Raw genomic sequence first — 19,932 nt, 5'->3', positions numbered from 1 at the left:
GGTAAAGTAATAAGTTCTGTTAAATTTGGTTGATATTAAGCTTTTAGGCCATGTTCCTTTTTATCCTTGCCTCACTATCCTTTTGTCACGTGCACTTAAACACACAGAGCCGTACACACACACAGAGTCTCACATGCACACACTCACATGCACACACTCACACACACCCCTAGATGGTTCTCAGTTAATTTCTGTTTTGATTCACTGTCTTTTGTTTGTTGTTGCTTTCTTTCCCTTGCTGTGCCTTAACTGTCCAGTAAGGGGTAGAGTGAACCTTGCCAACAAACTCTGTTGTGCTGCTGCTTAATATTAAAATCTGGTATTTGCTGATACCCTTTCTGGTGATTTTTTAAGCGATCTCAAATGCTCATTTGTAACACCCATACCAGTCCTAGGATTGCACCAGATCATGATGGGTGCTAAGGGCACAGCCGTGCTTGTTTGGCCTGTGGAGCTCTTCTCCCCGAGGTTCCAATCTTCTTTTCCATGCTCCCAGAAAGCAAAACCAAGCCCCTGGTCCCCAGAGCTGGCAATTGATTTTCCACCTCCTGGTGTGCAGCAGCTCAAGGCCACGGGCTGCAGCATCCTGCCAGGCTCCTTCACCTCTGCACTGAGAGTGGAGCCAGAAACCTGCCAGCCTCAGGAGGTGGCTGTAAAGAGCATGGCAGGCGCCACAAGTGAGTGCCTGCAGCAGGCTTGTCCCTGCCAGGGCCAGGTGAAGGAGATGCCTTGGCCAGGTGGGCACAAAGCACACAGGGACGGGTGCAGGTATGAGGGGTGACCTTTTCACAAATGGGCTTCCTGTACTCCTGTAGTCCAGGGAACCTGAAGGACTTCTTGTTCGGATTTGAAGTTTGTGTGGCAGTAATGGAAAAATGGGAGCAAAGGCAAATATTTTAAAGGGAAAATGTGGGTAAATGTGGCAGCTGTGTCACCTTCCTGGTTCAGGGCAAAGGTTGTCCCTGTGTGTCCATGGGGACAACTCCTAGAACCCACACCTCTGTGCCCCAGATGCAGGGTGGGACACTATGAGTGTCCTTGCAGGGCACCAGGACAGGAAGTGTCACCCATGAACCCCTTCAGGTGGGTGCTGCCTGTGCCAAGCCAGGGACACCTGCTACAGTGCTTTCCCCTCCAGCTTTTCTGGGACCCCCAGATGGAGTATGTGGGGTCCCAGCCCCATGCCTGCGTGGTCTCTTCCACCATGAAGCCACCAGCCATCCATGGCTTTTCCTGTACAGTGTCCCTACAGCAGGGTAGCACCCCAGGGTGGCTCAGTGTGTGCCAGTAAAACAGCTCATGATGCACTGGGCCAATTCACTGTTTTTCCTATATCAGAGTGAGGCCAAAGATCTGCAGTACCCATCCAGCACACAGAAATCCTCAGGGTTTCCTGGGTCTCTCCCTGTCCCTGCATCCCAATGAAACAAGGTGCCTAGGACCAGTCTGGGAGTCCCCTGGGGATCCTCAGCATGTCCCAGAGCATTTATATGCTGGGGTCAAAGCTGGTGGCATGACACTGCCATGGCCAAGTCCCCTCCAAAGCAGGGTGCCTGGACCCTTCACCTCCCCAGCAAGTCCCCAGGCCCACCAAGTGTCTGGCACTTTTTTGGCTGGTGTGGCTTCTGCATGGCCTAGGAATGATCTCCCAGGATTATTTCTGACTCACAGGGCAGGAAACATTTTGGGGTTTAAGCCAAGCTGAATAACATGCTCATTTCCTTGTGCCGACTACAAAGCACCTGCTCCAGGGGATTTATGGAGTGCCGGCCTCTCGCACTCACTACCCGGCTGCTTGCCCGGATGTTTTTATTTTCCTGGTATGGCCACTAAGTGCCAAGGCCTGTTTTCCTAAACACCCCGTGACCTCCTGGCATGTTTCCTTGAGGGGAGCCCAGGCAGAGCCACAGGCTGTAGCACATCCATGCTGGGGTATCCAGGGTGCTGGAGAGCCAGGGTGGGTGCCAACACCCTGCCAGGGCTGCGGGGAGCAGGAATGCTTGGCTGGCCCTCTGATGCCAAAACCTGCCCTGGTGCAGAGCTAGGATAAACGACCTGGGAGAGTGCCAAAGGAATGGGGCATGGTAACGAGCAAGGGAGGATGAGACCCTGTGAGAGAGGGCAGGAGGGCACGAGTGAAGCACAGCATGGGACTGCCTGTAACATAGAGCCCATCCCATGACTGGGGACAGACACCATCCCAGAGCAGGTCCTGTCCTACAGCAGGGAACCCACAGACACCCTCCAACCAGAGTTGTAGGGTCCCTGTAAAATACTGCGCCTAACCCCTGGGGTGGGAACATCTCTCCCCTGCAAGGAGGGTCAGGGTGTGGGTGCTGAGGCCAGGTACTCCCAGGGAAGGTACAGGACATGCCAGCATGCCTCACAGCCCATGCTCCTCCAATGGCATCCAGCTCCATCCAGCAGGCAGCCAGCCAGCCTGCAGAGTAAGGTGACATCAAGTTTTTAATCACGTCCCAATGCTTTGTCCCCTTTTTGGAGCAACAGTCATTGCTGGTGGGGCTGGGTCTGATCTCACCTGTACTCCAGCCTCTGTGAGCTATTCCATCTGTGGGATGAAGGATGCCATGAGACACCTCTCATTCCCTGGCTAGCCCTTTGTCTCCTCCTGTCCTCCTTCCCAGCCCCTGGCTGCCCATCTCTTCCTGCCCCCTCTGCTCACCTCTCCCCAGGGTCTGGCCATGCCAGTGAGCAGTGAACCTTCATGAGTGGTCATCACTCAGAGCTGGCATCTACCTGCACCTGTTCTGGTGTTCTGGGGACTCTGGGGCTTGAAGTATCCTCAAGGTGCTGGGTGAGAAGAGGTGCCTACATTCCAGAGACGTCCCAGGTTCCACAGGAGCACCCAGGCAGTTTGGTCCAGTGATAAAATGGGGTTGTGCGGTTGGGTTTTTTTGGTTTTTTTTTTTTGTTTTTTTTGTTTAGAGAGAAAATAAAATACCTTTGGGGAGCAAGAGCCAAGCTCCCCAGTGCCTAAAACAGCAATCACAGCACTTCCTCGGATTTATGGTGTTTGCTTTCACAATGCCAGCCGGGATCCTGTTTGCTTCCTGCTCTGCAGCTGCAGCCCCAGCTGAAGGCTCAGGAGATTCAGGTTTTATAACCCTCTTGGATTCTGCTGAGGGCAACTTGTCCATCATCATTTATTACCCGCCGAGCCTCCTGTGGTGCTGGGGTCGGCTGTTGTCACCTCAGCCCAGCACCCACTGGCTTGGGTGCTCATCCCTCCCCATCCATGGGGTCCCATCCCTGGCACTGGGCATTCTGCTGCCCTGCAGAGGGATTGCTGGGAGAGGAGGCCAGCAGTGCTGTGCCCTTGGTGGGGTGCAGCACCCAGCTTTATTCAGGGACAGCTACAGTCAGAGAGCCAGGCCAAGCAGGAGAGCTGTGTCCTGCTGGGAGGATGCTGAGGCACAGATATGACCTTCTGTGGGAACCTGGGATACTCAAAGGTGGTGGCTGCTCCTCCACGTACACAGGCACACGTAGACAGGCAGTGGTGCCTGCTGTTGGGCTCTGCCTGCTAAATCAAAGTGACCAAACTTCCAGAGAGGCACTTCTTCCAACCCCTTTATCCTTTCTACGGTTCTTCCCTGGGTCTCGGTTTTCCCCCAAGATGTGAGACCAAAAGCAGCTGCCTTCTTTCAGTCTCTGAAGCAAAACCTCCTCCAAGCTGGCACAGGAGGAGAGGGTGTCAGCTCCTCCTGCCATAGCCTCCCTCAAGAACCCAAGCAGAAGTTCTGAAGCACCAAGTCCAGTTCCAGGTACTGCTTTCCAAACTCCAACTCCCCTCCTGCAGGAGCTGGACTAAAATGCTCTGGATCACCCATGGGGATGTGTGTGCTGGGGCCAGGTAGGAATGCAAAAGTGGGGGAAGGGAAGTTGTCAGGAGGGGAAATAGCAGGACTGACAGGTTATGGGGGACCACCAACCCCTTCCCTAATGCACAGCCACATTGTGGACAATGCTCCACTGCCCAGGTCCCTCTGAAATGTGCCAAGAGGTGTCCTGACACTCTTTCCTCTCCTTCTCTGCATTTTCCCAGCAAAGCACTCTGATGAAAAACTCAGTGGCTATGAATGGTCTGGTGGCTTTAACCTTCTATTTAGTAAACCTGAATGGCTACAGAAATCCTGGGAATGCCTCCCCATGTCCCTGATGTAGCAGGGGCAATGCCCTTCCACACAGCTGAGAGATGCTGTTGCCACAGGTTTTTTCCACTCTTCTGGAAGTCTGTCCAAATCCTGTGAGCCTCCGAGTGAAACCCACCACTTTTTTAAAAAACATTTGCTGTTCTTGTTGCTGAAACAATGATGGATTATTTCATTGCAGTTACTAGCGTGCCAGACTTCTTTTTCCAAACACACAATAGGAATATTAATTAACTGCTCTGAAGACGAACACTTTTATCCTCCTTATATAGTAACAACTCTGCACCAAAGGGCATTCCATTTGTCACTGATACACTCCACCACCCCAGTTCACGGCCCCGTGGTCAGCAGGGAATGCCCACCATCTCTGTGATTTATTATCCGCCTTTCCCAACAGATCCCATACTTGCTGCCATCCAGCCACCTCGCCAGGGGACACAGCATCATCTGTGGCACTGCAAGAGGGCTGGGGTAAATCTCTATGGGGAAGAACAGATGCAAAGCCAGGGCTGCTCCCTCAACAGGGAGAGCACAAGTTGAAGGACAGGAATGCAATGGGATGGCAAAGGGGCCCAGAGCACCAAAGGGAAGGGACTATGCCTTCAAATCCAAAGGTGGCGAATCCAAAGCGGATAAAAGGAAGAAGTCTTTTTCTCACTCTGTGCTTAATTACACTGCCACAGGAAAATGTTCATGCCAGAATTTAGCAGGATTCAACGACAGATTGGGCACTTATGGGTATAAGAAAAATATCTAGCTATAATAGTGGATGCCAATACAAATTCTGGAAGGGATATTAAGCCTCACGCGTCAAGGTGTAAACTTATCCCAAACTCTCAGAAAGCAGGGAGCTTAATGCAGGGGCAGATGACCCACATATGCCACTGCTACTGATGCTGCCTCACTGCCTGCACAGCCCTGTGCTGGCCAAGCCCCTGGCTGGACCGTCCCCAGAGCCCTGTTTCCTGCTGCTGGCAGCACCTCTGACAAGGACTGCACATTTCTTTTGGCAAGTCAGCACTTTGCTTGTAGCTCTCCAGAGCCATGTGGCTCCCAGGGCTCTGACCTCCTCCCTCTTGCCCATCCCCTTATTTTGCCAGCTGATAGAAGCCTTATCACTTCTATCCAGAAGCAGCCATGCTGGGTGAGGGTCTGTGAGGTCTACAAGCACATCCCTGGATGGTGTGGCATCTTCCCACAGGTCTGTGCTTCCAGCCAAGTCTCTCATTTACCTCTCAGCTCACTTGTTGCCATAAAGCACTTTTGCCTCCTGATTTTATCCCTCCTTTTTCCTACTTCTGCTGGGACTGGTGTCCAGTCTCTAGAAGGGGGTGCTCAGCTCCAGTACCTTGTGGGTACTCCAAGTGCAAAGGCACAGCTCTCTTTCACGGACACTGCTCAGATGAGTCCTGGGTCCTTCTCCTGCTCTGCATCAGTGGCAATCACTGTACTGTCAGCTCTGGTCACAGCACCAAAGCTTTCAGAGCTCAGTAAGTGTTTGGACAATGCTCTTAGGCACATGCTGGGATTCTTGGGGTGTCCAGCGCACGGCCAGGAGTTGGACATGGCGATTCTGATAGGCCCCTTCCAATACAGCATATTCTATGATTCTATGACTCTATGATTCTCTGATTCTATGATAAAACCTGCTGTTGCCCCCAGCCCATGCATGGCCACCAGCCTGGTAAGGCTGCAGCCCAGGCTGGGATGAAAGTGCCATGATGTGGTATGCAGGAGCTGGGTGCAAGCACCTCCATCCCCAAATGAGGATGGTGCCATTTGCATCCCACACTTTGTTAGCAGCATGCTTGTGCTGCTCTGGTCACTGTGAGATGGGATGCTCCCAAAACCTTGGCTACTGTGAAGGAGCAGTGACAGCTCAGCATGACCAGAGGGGAGCCTGGAGCTCTCCTGGTTAGGAGCCAAGGTCTCCTGTGCTTGCTGCTTACGTGCTCACCACGCTGCCGAGGGCAACGCCGCTGGGGACCTTTGGATCTCCCCTTGCTGTGGAGCCGTGCACCCACAGGGGCTTCCAACTGGAGAAATTTCTGGAGGGCATGAATCAGCTTTTCACAGCTTGTTAAAAATCTTGATCCTACCTCTTGTTTTCATGCCTTTCAAATCAGGAAATGAGTTTTACAACTTTTCCAGTGGGGCACAGCTGGTGGCCAGGGTCGTAAAGCTGAACTTTATAAATATCTCTCGTAGGGATCAGGGGAAGAGCATTAAAAAGGCAGAGAGAGAGAAAGAGAAGGGAAAGAAGCAAAGGCAATAGAGAAGCAAAGCGAACAAGTCCAGCTCAACACCAACCATGGCCATGCAAGCACAGAAGATGGGGTGTGCTTGGGGCAGGCTTTGCCTGCTTCTTTCCCTCCTCCTCCAGCTGCCGGGCTCCCAGGCCAAATGCTACTTCCAAGCTAAAGGTAAGTGGGGAGGTGAGATGGGAAGAGGCTGATGGGAAAAGGCCTCACCTTTCCCAGCATGGCAGAGCACTTGTCCTGTGCCTGCAAAGGGTGGAAGGGACTGTGCTCATCATAGGAGAGGGATAATGGGCCAGTGGTGAGTGGAAGGAGCAGTCTATAAACCACAGAACAGCTCCCCAGGGCTCTGGCTGAGAAACAGCTTTCTGGGCCATGAAGGCTCCTGGCAGGAGCCTGGCTGGGGCCAAGTGTGCAAGACTAACAGCATAGGGAGGAGGGCAGCTCATCATCCCTCTACTGCCTCCCCCCAGGGCTGCAGAAATGCCCAGACCCCAAGGGGAGCTGGATTTGTCCTCTCCAGGGAAGCAAGAGCCACTTGCCTCTTGCTCTATGCCCATGAGGTAGTGGGGAGAGCAACAATGCATGGATGGATGGGCACATCGCCCACGGCAGATGACTGGGCATTCCATACCTGCAGGATGGTGGGCAGACCACCAAATATCATATCTTCCACACCATAAGGTGGGTGGGAGGTCATGATAACCTCTTTGTCCCCTCTTTCAGGGCACAGGGGTGTCAAGGAGGCTCACACTTGCCCTCAGCACAGGCCCGTGTGTCCTCATCACTGCTGTTTCCTTTGCAGCTCCCTGTGAGTACGAAGGGAAGCAGTTCGTCCTTGGGGAATCGTGGCTGAGCACCAACTGCCTGCTCTGCACCTGCCTGCACCCCATTGGCGTGGGCTGCTGCGAGACGTGAGTGAGGGGCCGAGGGGCACTGGGGTGGGCTATGGCTTCCCACCACAGTACCCCTGCACCTGCAGCAGGGGGGTCTGGTGGCTGCAAATGCAGCAGATATCAGAGCCCTGGTCAGGCTGTGGGGCACCAGGGCCTGGGGAACAAGAGGCAGAGGTGGGCAGGACCCCACCAGGACATAGAGGGTGGTGGGGTGAGCTGGGGAGGCCATGCAGTGAGAAAAGATGTCTTGGCACAGCAAGATGCCCAGATTAGCCAGGAGCTGTGTCCCAGCCTGATCTGAGCTGATCTGGGAGACATCCTGTGCAGGGGGTTGGCAGCAGGAAGCCACCCAGCGCTGTTAGCAGCCCCCAGCATTAATCAAGGGGAGCTGATGGCACCATGTCCTCTCCCACAGCACCCAGCACCCCATTGACTTCCCTGACTGGTGCGAAGCTCACTACGACTCGCAGACCTGCCAGATCTCAGTGGTGCAGAAGGCCAACCCCAGCCTGCCCTGTGTGAAGAGCGTGGAGCATGAGTGGGGCTCGGCGGGCACCCCCGAGCCGCTGGTGAACAAGGTGCTGGGTGCAGGGCTGAGCAGATAGAGGCTCAGCAGCACCCCGTGCCCACCGGCACCACCCTCCCTGCTCCAGAGCACACCACCCGCATGCTCCAGACCTGCCCCACCCACCCTTGTAGAGGCATCAGCGCCACCACCTTTGAGGAAAACCACTATCCACACACCATGGTACCAAGCTTTACTTCTGCCTTCAGCTTCCTGAACCAGGGCATGCTCCCTGTGAGATGCTCTGCCCACCGTGGAAATGTGGATCCTATGGGATCTCCTCCCAGGCGGGCAGAAAACCTCCAGTGACTAAAAAAAGGGCTACAAGACTAAATCAGCCTGCTCCATGGCACTCCTGTATTCCCATATCCACCCTCACCTGAAGCAGCTCCCTACTCCCTCCCAGATTGCTAATTCTTTGCATGGCCACCACAGGGAGCTCGCTGGGGACCACCACAGCCCCTCCTGCAGGATCCCCACACCCTGTCCGGCCCCTTCCCTGATCCTGGAGTGCAAGGGGCATAACCCACCTCTGGAACCACTAACGCCCCTGCTCCTAAAGCTCCTGGGGTCCCTGGCACTGTAGGCCAGCCCTGGGCAACACTGCAACAGAGCCAGCCCAGGGCGGGCGGCAAAGCAGGGGGAACCACTGAATGTCTCCAGGGAGACCCCCATCCCCACTGGCAGGGGAGCAGGGTGGGGAGGGTTCAGGAAGCAGAAGCAATCCCAGTGCCAGGGTGGAGGCAGCCACCCTGGCATCTGCCCAGTTGGTGCCATGCCTGTGTTGTGCAGAGCCTTGTGTAGACGTTTCTGTTCTTGCAATAAAGATACTGAATAAAGAGGTCTCCAGCCTGTGACTGCTGTGCAAGGAGGGATGTGTCCACCACTGAGAACAATGTAGGAATAAGGCTCTTGAGAAGGCTGAGCTTTGCACATTCAGACCTTTATTACACTTAAAGAAGAAAGCTCATTGGAAAGCTTGGTAAAAATGGGGAGCTGGCTGTTGAGCAGGGAGATCTCCATCCTAGCTCTTGAATGCACAGCATACATTCTCTACAGACCCCCCAAGGATCCAAAGCCCAGCAGGATGCCTTCACATCCAGGAGCCCAGGCAGACAACAGCCCAGGGGCTCAGTGCTGCTCAGTTTTGAACCACCATGATCGAACTGACACAGCATGGGCCTGCATCCAGGTCACTAGCACATGCCAGCAGTACAGGGCTGGCCTGCCAGGACCTGCTTCCTCCAGGTGGAGGTGGCTGGGGCACTGGACTGTGTGTGGGACAACTCTCCAAGAGGCAGGACATGTGCCAGGGCAGGAGAGTAGGCTCCCACTCAGCCCAGGTGGCGAGTGGGCTTCACATGGATGCCAGACCTCTGCTTGTAGGGTTTCTGCAAGGGCATAGCCTTCACCCAAGGGTGCTATGAGGCTTCACTGGAAGAGCTCCCCTCTCCCCTCCCTCGGCTAGGCCTTTCTTTCTTGGAAGCCCCACATGGGATAAAGGCACATCAGCCATCCCCTTGGAAGGCAGATTTGTTTTTGCAGAGTGCTGGGACTTGCACCTTTACCCAGGCAGCAAGGGTCCAGCTCCAGCTGAGGGCTGCAGCACAGTGCAGGCTGCAGCATCAAGCACAGTGCTCTTCCACCCATGGACAGGAGAGACTTGCCTGGTGCCCACCTGGGCGTCACAGATGAATCCAAGGGGACACTGGTATGTGTGCCCCACAGCATACTGGTGACAGTCCTGTGTGCCATTCTCACTGGTGGCACATGCTTGCAGCTCTGCAGGCCAACCACCCTTTCCTAGTTCATATGGTGATGGAGTTAGTGCTGGAGAACTGAGATACGTAGGAAGCCAGGATGGGGTTGGTGGGAAGAACTTTGATGGGCAAGTCCCAGCTGAAGGTGTCCACTTCCATCTGCTCCACGCCAGTCCAGGTGACAGCCTCTGACTGGCTCCCACGAACCAAGCAAGTCCCCGCTGACTCCCCAGAAGTCACAAACTCAAAGTGCAGCCTCCACTTCAGGGACACTGTGGGCAAGAGGGTGGTCAGCAGACAACACCACAAGGGCCACGGACAGCAGCTGTCTCAGCACTGTCTGTCCTGGCAAGGGGACAGCAAGTGACACAGGCCATCAAATGACACAGGCCAGCAAGGGCAGGGCTGGGAACATCACAGTCCTCCTGCAGAGACAAGCAGGGGTGAGTCCCTTCCCTGGTGGGTACTAACCGATGTTGGTGGTGAATCCTGGAGTCGAGCTAAGCGGGATGGGCAGGCTGAAGCTGCTCTGTGCCGTGTGCAGGCAGGACTCCTGATGGCGGGCGTGCACGGTGAAGGAGACAGGCTGCCCCCGCCGGCGCTGGAACTCCTCCTGGATGCTCTCCTCTGTCTGCAGGCTCACCGAGAACTGCAGGGAGATGGGTAGGGTGTTTGTTCTCACAACCTCATACACACCTTGTGCAAAGCCCAGGGGTTCTGCTTCTTAAACGAGCTCAGGACTGGACCATTGCCCTCCTCACACTCCAAGGAGACCCCAGCTGCAAAATCCTCAACCAAAAACCCTCACAGCCCAGTGCCACCCCAATCTCTTCTCCCACCCTAAACCCCTGCCTCTCCCCAGTAGCCCCAGAGATAGCAATAACCTGCAGACATGGGATGTCTCCTTCTGAGAAGTTGAAGGTCCCAATGACATCCTCTCCAATCTTATACACAGTCTTAAAGATGCAGAACGTCCCCACCTTCCCACGAGTGTTACTGATGTTATACAGGTCTGTAGAGTAAGAAGAGGGTAAGGGTTGCAGCAGGACTCAGAGCAGGACTCATGTTATTAACTCAGTGCACTGCTTCATGCAGTGCTCTGAGTTAATAACATGACCCCATGCCTCCTGCTTGGGTGTGAAGGACAGTCCCTAGAGGTGGTATTCCTTTGGGAAATGTCTGCAGAGAGCAAGAGCAAACCAAACTCCGGCCTGCGATATGCTGGGCAGAGGGTCTCTGGCTGAAGTAGGAACAGCTGAGACTGGCTCCACAGCCACAGCTGGAACTTCACTTTGCCAGAGATAGAGATTTTTGCAGCTGGCCCTGAGACGTTCTCCATGCCCAGCTTCTTAGGAAGGACAGCAGGTTTGAGCAGGGAATATGACCTACGCAGGCTGCGTCGGGAGGTGGCCACCATGAGCAGCTCTGTCGCTAGGTCCGCCAGGCGAGAGTCTTTCTTCAAGCCCTCTTCCTCCTCCAGAAAGGGGTTTGAGGGTGCAACAGTCTCATCCTGTGGGAACTGGTAATCCTTGAGCCCTGAGAAGAAGGCGAGAGTATGAGCAGGGCAGGGTGCAGCCCAGCCTGCATGTGCAGGGAGGGCAGAGTGTGGCCTCACCATGCAGCACGAGGACACGGAAGGGCACGCGCAGGAGCTTGATGGGGGAGTTGACCCGCTGGCAGCCGATGGTCAGCTTGTACACGTACTTCACAGACTGTCCCCGGAAAGAGGGCGGGCCATCGACAGGCAGTGTCTCACAGTACGAATCTGCAAGGGGTGCAGAAACTTTGCTTTCCAAGGCCAAAAGGAAGCTTGCAGCTGTCATGTACAGGCTCCCTGCACCGAGCGTTAGGAGCAGCAGCAGTGCTGAGCTAGGGACAGTGCCTGGTGCTTTCTGCTGTCTCCTCTTTCCTCTAGAGGCCAAGAACAACCCAGCTCCCCTGCACCAGGCAAACTGCTCCTCACATCACATGCACCATCATCCAGATATTGCTTCCAGCACATACAACCACACACACAAACTCTGTCTCCAAAGAATGTGAAAGATGTAAAATCCAGGAACACAAACAGATGAGTGCTAAACCTACTCATCACGAGTTCAACCCAAATTTGCCTCTGTGCACTCTTCTGCCCACTGCTCTCACAGCGCAGCCTCCTCCACGTCCTGCCCCATGTGGATCAGCACCTCACGCCTCTTTTGGTATTTGCTTTACACAAACCACCAAACTCAGCAAAAAGTTAGCTTCCTGTGTTTTTCTCCGAGGACAGTGTCTAAATGATCAAGAAACAATTCCGAGACATTCACAACAACCTGTAGTGTGTCCCCCTCGACAGGCTGATGACTTAGACCACAAAGCCTCAGAGTCTGAGGGCTCTGAGATACCAGGGCTTACATCACATTCAGCCCTCCTAGAGCCCCTTGGCCACCACACAAACCTCAATGCCTCTTGACGCAGTGTGAACACTGCTGCAGCTTTCCCAAACCACATGCTGTATAACAAGAAAGACACAAACAGTGAACTGTGGAAAGTCTCCACCTCTCTGGCTTGCCCACCGTAACGCAGATACACCCTGCCAGAGGAAGGGCAGCATCCTGCTCTGAAACCACAGATCCTTCCCCATGTCTGGCACATACTGAATGTTGAGGGTTATATTCAAAGTTAGGGTTACATTTTAAATATAACTTCTGGATTTATAATAACAGGACTGGAAGGAAGAAAAAAGCCTGTGCTAGCATGTAGTGTCCACAGGATGTCACACCTTAAAACACAAAGCTCTCTTTCTGGAGCAGGATGCAGATAAAGCAGAGGACTATCCGGACAGGGAGGAAAATCAGGTATTTCCAAGGAAAGAAGCAGACTTCTGTAACCCCTGTACCAGACTTAACAGGAGTACTCACAAAGGCCTCCATGCCCAGTGAGGATAACCTAAGCAGAGACCACTGCTGACAGAGGAGGATGGGCCATTTGCTACCTGGCATGGGAATGCCAAGACTCAGGAAGTCCTAGCTTCCGTGCATATCCCAGAGGGAAGCACATTTCTGGCAGTACAGATACCTTCCTTACCCACCCACTGTGCCCACTGGCTGGGCTCCTGGCTTGTGTCCAGGCTGCTTCCATTTCCTCCCCTTTCTGTGATTTACCAAATACTTAAAGGTATTACAAAACCAGAGAGGAGGCAAAACCAGCCACAGAAATGAAGACTCAAGAAAATGCTTCATGGTGACAAATTTAAAGAGCTCAGCCTGGGCCATGTGTCAAAGGCCTGGAAGATGAGTCAACTTCAACACACAGGCACCATAACAAGAGTAAGGTATTGGGGAATAAGTTGGTCAGCAATTGAAAACAAGTCCTTTTATCAAAAGACAGTCTGACACAACCTCAGCTCTATGTGCCAGCTCTGGCTGCAGTTTAATAGCATAGTATAGAGCTGAAGCAGAATTAAGATTTTTTGGGTTTTCTGGTTTGGTTTTTTTTCCCCTCTCCAAACTGCGTAGCAAAACTCAAAACTTCTGAAAAACAGGAAATGAAGAATTAAGATACACACCCACACAGCCTTAACTCTCCCTCCATGGAGCTGGCAGGAGACCCCAGGAATGATGTGCAAGCGTGCCAGCTGCAGTCTCGCGTGAGAGCAGCAGCACCACAGGCTGATGGGATGTGTGTGAGCAGCCTGGCAGTGAATGAGACCAGGGCTGTGATTTCGGGATTTCAGTGTTAAAAAACCAGTGCCACATGCAGCCACATCACATGTGATGCATGAAACAGACAGGTGCATCACATAGCCAAGGGGAAAGGCTGTAACATACAGCAGACGAACCTCAAAAAATAGAAGTTGGTGTCCTTCCTGAGGAGCTGTGTTCAAGCAGCAGGCAGATGCAGGCTGTTTGTGCCAGTGCCACCCAGAGGCAGACAGGACACACACACATCACGTCATTGAGAAGGACAGTCAATCCCTAGCTGAGCTGGGGGCTGAACAGCTTCTGCCTGCTAAGCCAGTGCACAGTCAATCCCTCAGTCCACCCCAGCCACCTGGAACCTGGGCTGTTGTCACTGATCTGTTATCCCAGAAACTGCCCAGCCTAATATGTGCCAGAAAAAGGGACTTCCGTCTGCTCCCAGGGAATGGATGCTCCCAGGGAATGGATTCTCCAGCCCCAAACCTGCAAGCAGCAAGGAATACAGGAGAATACAGGTAAGCCTCTGGCCACCTGAGATTTCTGCCTCCTCCCTGCTGGCATGGCCAGCTCCTTTCCCCAACATGCTGCTGTAGGACAATAAGCAAATAACCAAATGTCTTCAGACAACTGGCTCTGCAGTTTAGGGACATAGCTCCAAGATGGCACTGCCCCACCCCACTAACCACCAAGCCAAGCCAGCCTGGTTTCACCAGGTCCAGGTCCACCTTTCCCTCCAGTCAGGCCCCTCCAATGCCAGAAAGGCAGGAGACAAAACCAGCATGTCATAACCCTGCAGCTGCTTGGTCTCACTTGCAGCTCCGCTCTCAGCTCTGCAGAGCCCAGTGATCCGGCAGAGCCTGCCTCACCATAGGCACTGCGTCTCCACTCCCTGTGCTCTGCAGCTTGAGAGGTCTCCATCAATCGTTCCCAGCAGATCCCTGGGACAACCTAACAGAGCTCTCCACACACAGCCTGCAAGGAATAGCATCACTGCAGCTAGATCACTGCTGCTGGAATGCAAAGGAGATGTGACATGACCTGAACAAACTGGATCACAAAGCCACCAACCAAGACACAACAGTGCATAGTGATGTTTCCACAGCTGTCTACTCAGACATTACGAGCTTTGAGCAGAGAAGATGAGGAGTGCCCACTTTCACAGCAGGAAAACCAGAACACACACACAAGACTGTTATTTCCAGGACAGCCATAACCTGAAGAGCAAGCACAAACTTTTAGAGGACACCAGCCTAAATTGTAAGAATACTTCAGTGTGGCTGAAGAAATAAAGGTGTACTACGCAGGTGTGTGTAGCCATTCCTTCTGCTGCAACCACGTATTTCAAAAGTTTTATGTCTTGCAGCTACACAGTGGATCTGCAGCAAAGCCCAGAGGCCAGGGGCAGGATTGGGGAACATGTTGCAGTACACAGCCCTAACACAGCAGAGAAGAGACTGGATGATGCAGCAGTTCCTGAGCACTCACGCTCCTCCCACCAAAGCACCTTGCCTTTTGCAAGCACCAGGGTCTCACATTTGCAGCACTCAGGTCTGCAAAGACAGTTTTGAAAGTGGAGCTCCCCAGAGGACAGGTTTGTGAGCAGGGGAAGAGGAGCTAGGACTCACAGGACTTTGACTCCCCAGGATCCAGTCGCAAGTCACAGAAGAGAATCTTTGGAGGGGTGGATAGGATACACTGACCCCGCTCTCCTGGAAGAGAAAAATAAACATTTTTCAGGCTCAGCCTCAGGCTATGTCCAGGTTAGTTAGGGTTTATCCTCATGGGGATGCACAGGGAGAAGAGAGCCAAGGAGGAAACATCTCTTGCCCTGGTCATATCATGAGACATTCCCACCACAGCTGGACAGACAACTGTCATATTTCGATCCAAGCTAGTGTAACTTTGATTTCAGTATTAACAAGGTCCCACAGCATCCATCACCAAGGAATGACACAAGGAAAGCAACACAGACTTCCCACTCATTCTATGCATACTGCCATCAAGACACACACATTACGGTCTGCTTGACTCCTTCCCACTGTGTTCTCACTGTGCCTACTCAGGTGACAGGCAGAAGTGGCACTCACCTCTGTTGGGGACAAAGACAGTCTCATTTTCTGCCTGCACATCATGCTTGCTGCCATCAGAGGGAGGGAGTGCCACCCGGTTCTCGCTGGCGTGAAACTGGCAGTGGATCTGGGCGCTGGCCCATGCCAGCATCTCACTGAAAGCAAAGAGCAACACTGATGTCTATGCTTTAAACCTGAATTACAGCAGGCAGGAACTGGGAGAAGAGCAACTCTTGTCTGCTCAACTCCATGCAGGACTGCTCGTCTAGAAGGAAGAAGGCTGTGCCTCACTGTCACTGAAGCCAAACTCACAGTCCCTCTCAAAACAAGCCTTGGGAATAAGCTCAAGCTGGGGTGCTGACTCAAAGCCACTTCCACCCCAGCTGTTGACAACAGTTTCACCCAAAGGCCTGGCTCTCTGGCCCAAGGACTCTTTCTAAGAAGCAACATTTGCAGTCTGAGCATAGGCACAGAACTGACACAGCACAAGAAAACACATCTGCCCTGAGAAACCTGCTGCACACTCATGACAGAAGACAACAGGCAGTGCAGGTCAGCAACTCCTGTCCCCTTCCATGGGAGCAAGAGACGAGGTGGCCTGTGCAAAACTTCACAGGGATCTTCCAGCAAACATGCTAAGATCAAGTGTTCCAAGATCCAGTCCAAAGCCATACCCATTTGCTGATCTTTCTCATCAACCGCAGGTCACAGATTGGAACTGGCCACTCACTGCACCCTCGAGAAAACACCTTGAGTGGCTGCACATGGGCCCAGCCAGGCAGAGGACTCTCTGCTATGACAAGTTAATCCCAAACCAGAAATGACATACAGAGCAGCACTCTGGTAACAACACAACCATGAGGGGAGTGGGCAAATTTTAAAGCAAAAAATTCCTGCAATCAGAGTTCAGCTGCCCCTGCCCACTGCACCCAGTTGTCCCAATCCTCAGGGCAGAAAGGGCACAGACATGCTCCCTCTGCCCTCACAGCACAATCCCCATCAAGAACATCAGCTGCTGTTTGTGCCAGACCAAAGAAGGATGTTTCTGGGTCTTTCATTAGGACCTATTTTCTTCTCCTTGTGCAAGGGGTTTGCTGACGGCAACAGGGGAGGCAAAGGTGTCATTTTGACCCCTCTCTGTACAGCCACAGGAATGAATGTAGGCCCACACATCCAGCACAAAACTGTCTCATGGTTTGGACTCTGCTATGACCTCAGCCATTCCACAGGGCATTTCCCATGGTACTACTGACACCTTTCAGTTTCCTAATAACTCCCCTATTTTTATTTCAATAGTGATCTCTATAGTTCAACCAGTGAATAATTCCTCTGGTGTTTTCTAACATAATGATCAGATTAGTAAGCACTAACACCAGAGCTTTAGCTGGCAGAGGGATTTTTTCATGGCTTACAGTTGTCTTTCCATGTGACACATCAGAGCAGTTAAAGGCAGATGAACCACAGAAAAAGGAGTGCTGTGTTTGTGTCAGCTGACTAATGATGCACTATTTGATCTTTTGTACGTGCTGGCTGCCCTTATCCAAACACACTGCAGTTACTACACCCAGTTGCTTTGAGCCCTGCAATTGTAGTTACACATTTTCAAAAGTAGCAGCATGGCTCTTCCATCAGGGCTGCCATACATTTTTTTATTACAAGGTATCTGCTGTTTGGAAACAGAGACCTGCTCTTGCTTGAGGCAATGTTTGCTAATTTTATATAAGCTTAGAATGATTACAGGACCTTTAAAAACCTTTCTTTCTTTTTCAGTATTGCTCTACAATATGTCACTGGATTGTTTTCATTTTTTCTAGCCAGATGTCCAAACAAAATTTGCATATCCCTTCCTGCCAGCAGACCTGGCTTGTTCAGCTGGTGCTTGTTCAGCAGTGGAGGATCCTGCATTGGTGCTGAGGTCACTTCCCTCCTGTCTCACCTTCCCCCACAACTCCTGTAGCCTGTGCAGGACGTGCTCTGTGCAGCCTCTGGGCAGAAGATATTTGTTTCTTGTACTCTGCTATCAAATTAATTTTCTGCTTTTCCTTCAGTTATGTCCTTGTGCTCAAAATGCAGCTTCTCTGTCCCTCCACCTGTCAGCCCCAAAACCTTCCAGTCCCTGACAGGTCTATCTGCCTGTTGGAGTCACTGTGCTTTGATCTGACTTCTGCCTTTACGCAACCCACAGCCTCATTTTCCAAACCACCAATCTATTTGCGGTTGCCACTCGAATGATTTAGCCAGGTTGTGTCAGATTGATCACCTGGCGTTTTTCTCATTGTTTTTAAAAATTTTCTTTTCCAAGAGGCAGTCTTCTACAGACCACAACACACCTGAAGTTCTCAAATGTAGGTCTCATAAACACACTGCAAACCCTCCAGACCACGCCACCTGGTACCCTTGCAGTCCCACAGGTTTCAGAACCAGGCAAATCCCTTGTCATCACACAGAACAAAACTCTGGGAAGCTGGATGCTTATGCCACAGCTGAATTTGAAAGCTGAATTCAGCAGGCAAGAGGAAGCAGGAAGTAAAGATGGAAAGTTAAGGAAGGCAATAAATACAGAAGTCCTACAAGAGATTGCTCTGCTGCCGAAACTGCAGAGCAGGCTCACCAAAACAACCACGTGAATATTGCACTGGTGATGAAAACATGCTGAACCTAACAGGGCTGGAAACAGACACTTCCCAGGAAGGGCTCAAGATGAGAAAGCACTCTCCACTCCCTAAAGAATCAGACAAGGCCACACACTCAGCGGACATGAAGGCTTTGGGTGATTACTTGTGACATGGAGTCACCCCCTGTGAGCCAATATGGGAAGCTCCCATCTTCACACATTTCCTCAGCACTGCTAAGGGAAGATGCAGTCCTCAAAGGCTGGGTCACAGAAAATGCTGCTGCAGAAGGTGCCCCTTTCAGACCCCTGGCAGCACTCACTCCTTTGTCTGCCATCTCTGGAGACAGGGATCACACTGATCTATCCAGCACTGCTGAACAGAAGAAAGCTCCTTCCACAAATGCAGGAAATAATGACGTTGCCTGGACCTTGCTCTGTGGGATTGTCACCCTAGTGTGACCAGATATCCCACTTTGACAGCCAGTTTGGCTTCATTTTCTGCCAGTCACTGTAACTGAGAGCTCACCTGAGGGACAGAGAATTTCTAACTGCATACTTCTTTCTTTGTCTCCTTCTTGGGGGCAGAAAACCAGCATAATTACCTCAGCTTCGCCCCCAAAATTGCGATGGTGCAAGGCTCCCTTAAGGGAGTGCCTCGAGTAAGGAAGTCACAGGGGGCTGAGCTGGCACCATTGCCCCACAACCCAGCTGTGACTACTGCTCCAGAGGGAGAGGGAAGAGAGGGTGGGCTGCTCCTTCTGGAGGGACCCAGACAGCTCCAACATTTGGAGATGCCATGCACAGACTGGCACAGGCCCTGTACCTGCTGGCGGAGGTCGACGAGGCCGATAATGGGTTGGTGAAGGTGATCACACACTCCAGAACCTCCCCTGCCAGGAACACGGGCCCACGGCCCAGCTTGGCCAGCACCTCAATCATGGCTTGGACAGTCCTGCTGCACACCTGCCAAAAAAGCCAACAGTGGGCATGGAATCACAGAGTCACAAATTCAAAGAATCACCGAATGGTTGGGGGTGGAAGAGTCCTTAAAGATCATCTTGTTCCAACTCCCCTGCTATGGGCAGGGATACCTCCCATCAGATTGCTCAGGGCCCCTTCCAGCCTGGCACTGAACATTTCCAGGGATGGGGCAAACACAACTTCTCTGGGCAACCTGTGCCAGTGCCTCACCACCCTCACAGTGAAGAATTTCTTCCTAATATTTAATCTCAAAGAACTATTTTTCAGTTTAAAGTCATTCCCCCTTGTCCTGTCACAGCGACGCGGAGAGACGACGGCGCTGTAACCGAGGGAAAATGGGAACACAGAGACACAGGAAGTGTGAGGGGGAAACACGCACAGTCCCGGCCTTACACATACATACATCCTCTCCCCAAGTTCACACAGGTAAGGGGGATCAAGACAAACCGCGAGAGCGAGGAAGGACAGCCCTGACACCCCCAACCCTGCGGTCCCTACCGCAGATAGACACACGGATAGCTCTACCCGAAGGATCTGGGTCACAGGGCCGCAAAATTCCCGCAGCTTCCGCCTCGGGCCCACTCACCACCCGCACAGGCCCCGCTCTCCGTCCAGCACTGTTGCAGGCCCGGCTCCCCTCAGCTGCTCGGCGGGGATCGGCAGCGCTCGGGCCGAGTTCGGCAAGGCTCGGGCAGCCCTCGGGAACGCTCGGCAACACTCGGGATACTCTCGGCAACTCTCGGGCAGCATTCGGACACCCTCGGGAACACTCGGCAACACACCGCCAGCGCTCGGCAACTCACGGGCAACACTCGGCGACTCTCGGGCTGCGCCCGGCAACGCTCGGGCAGCGCTCGGCGAAGCTCGGCAATTCTCGCGCGCCCCTCAGAAGCGCTCGCTCAGCGCTCGGCTACTCTCGGAAGCCGCTCGGCCCCGCTCG

At 52.9% G+C, this 19,932-nt stretch overlaps 2 protein-coding genes across 5 annotated transcripts; one reads left to right on the top strand and one right to left on the bottom strand.

Moving 5' to 3' along the window:
* The first annotated feature begins 5,728 nt into the window (after window positions 1–5,728).
* MSMP (microseminoprotein, prostate associated) lies at window positions 5,729–8,650 on the top strand. Its single transcript, XM_085042966.1, has 3 exons — window positions 5,729–6,595; window positions 7,236–7,344; window positions 7,742–8,650. Exons 1-3 carry the CDS (start codon window positions 6,484–6,486, stop codon window positions 7,929–7,931), a joined length of 411 nt encoding a protein of 136 aa, XP_084899092.1. The 5' UTR covers window positions 5,729–6,483; the 3' UTR covers window positions 7,932–8,650.
* A 168-nt stretch (window positions 8,651–8,818) lies between these two features.
* RGP1 (RGP1 partner of RAB6A GEF complex) lies at window positions 8,819–19,932 on the bottom strand. Of its 4 annotated transcripts, none has more exons than XM_085042641.1 (9): window positions 19,796–19,932; window positions 18,835–18,974; window positions 15,416–15,552; window positions 14,954–15,037; window positions 11,267–11,416; window positions 11,041–11,187; window positions 10,536–10,663; window positions 10,123–10,300; window positions 8,819–9,923 (listed from the first exon to the last, which is right to left on the bottom strand). In XM_085042641.1, exons 2-9 carry the CDS (start codon window positions 18,948–18,950, stop codon window positions 9,700–9,702), a joined length of 1,164 nt encoding a protein of 387 aa, XP_084898767.1. In that variant the 5' UTR covers window positions 18,951–18,974; window positions 19,796–19,932; the 3' UTR covers window positions 8,819–9,699. The 4 variants fall into 4 exon arrangements, with proteins under 4 accessions (XP_084898767.1, XP_084898765.1, XP_084898764.1 ...); XM_085042639.1 differs by lacking the exon at window positions 19,796–19,932 and adding an exon at window positions 19,518–19,779; XM_085042638.1 differs by lacking the exon at window positions 19,796–19,932 and adding an exon at window positions 19,579–19,778.

The sequence above is a fragment of the Lichenostomus cassidix genome, chromosome Z, assembly GCF_008360975.1.
Source record: "Lichenostomus cassidix isolate B80296 chromosome Z, HeHo_3.0, whole genome shotgun sequence".
Classification (NCBI taxonomy): Eukaryota; Metazoa; Chordata; class Aves; order Passeriformes; family Meliphagidae; genus Lichenostomus; species Lichenostomus cassidix.
Note: the sequence above shows the minus strand (reverse complement) of the source record. Positions and strands in the feature narration are given on the sequence as shown.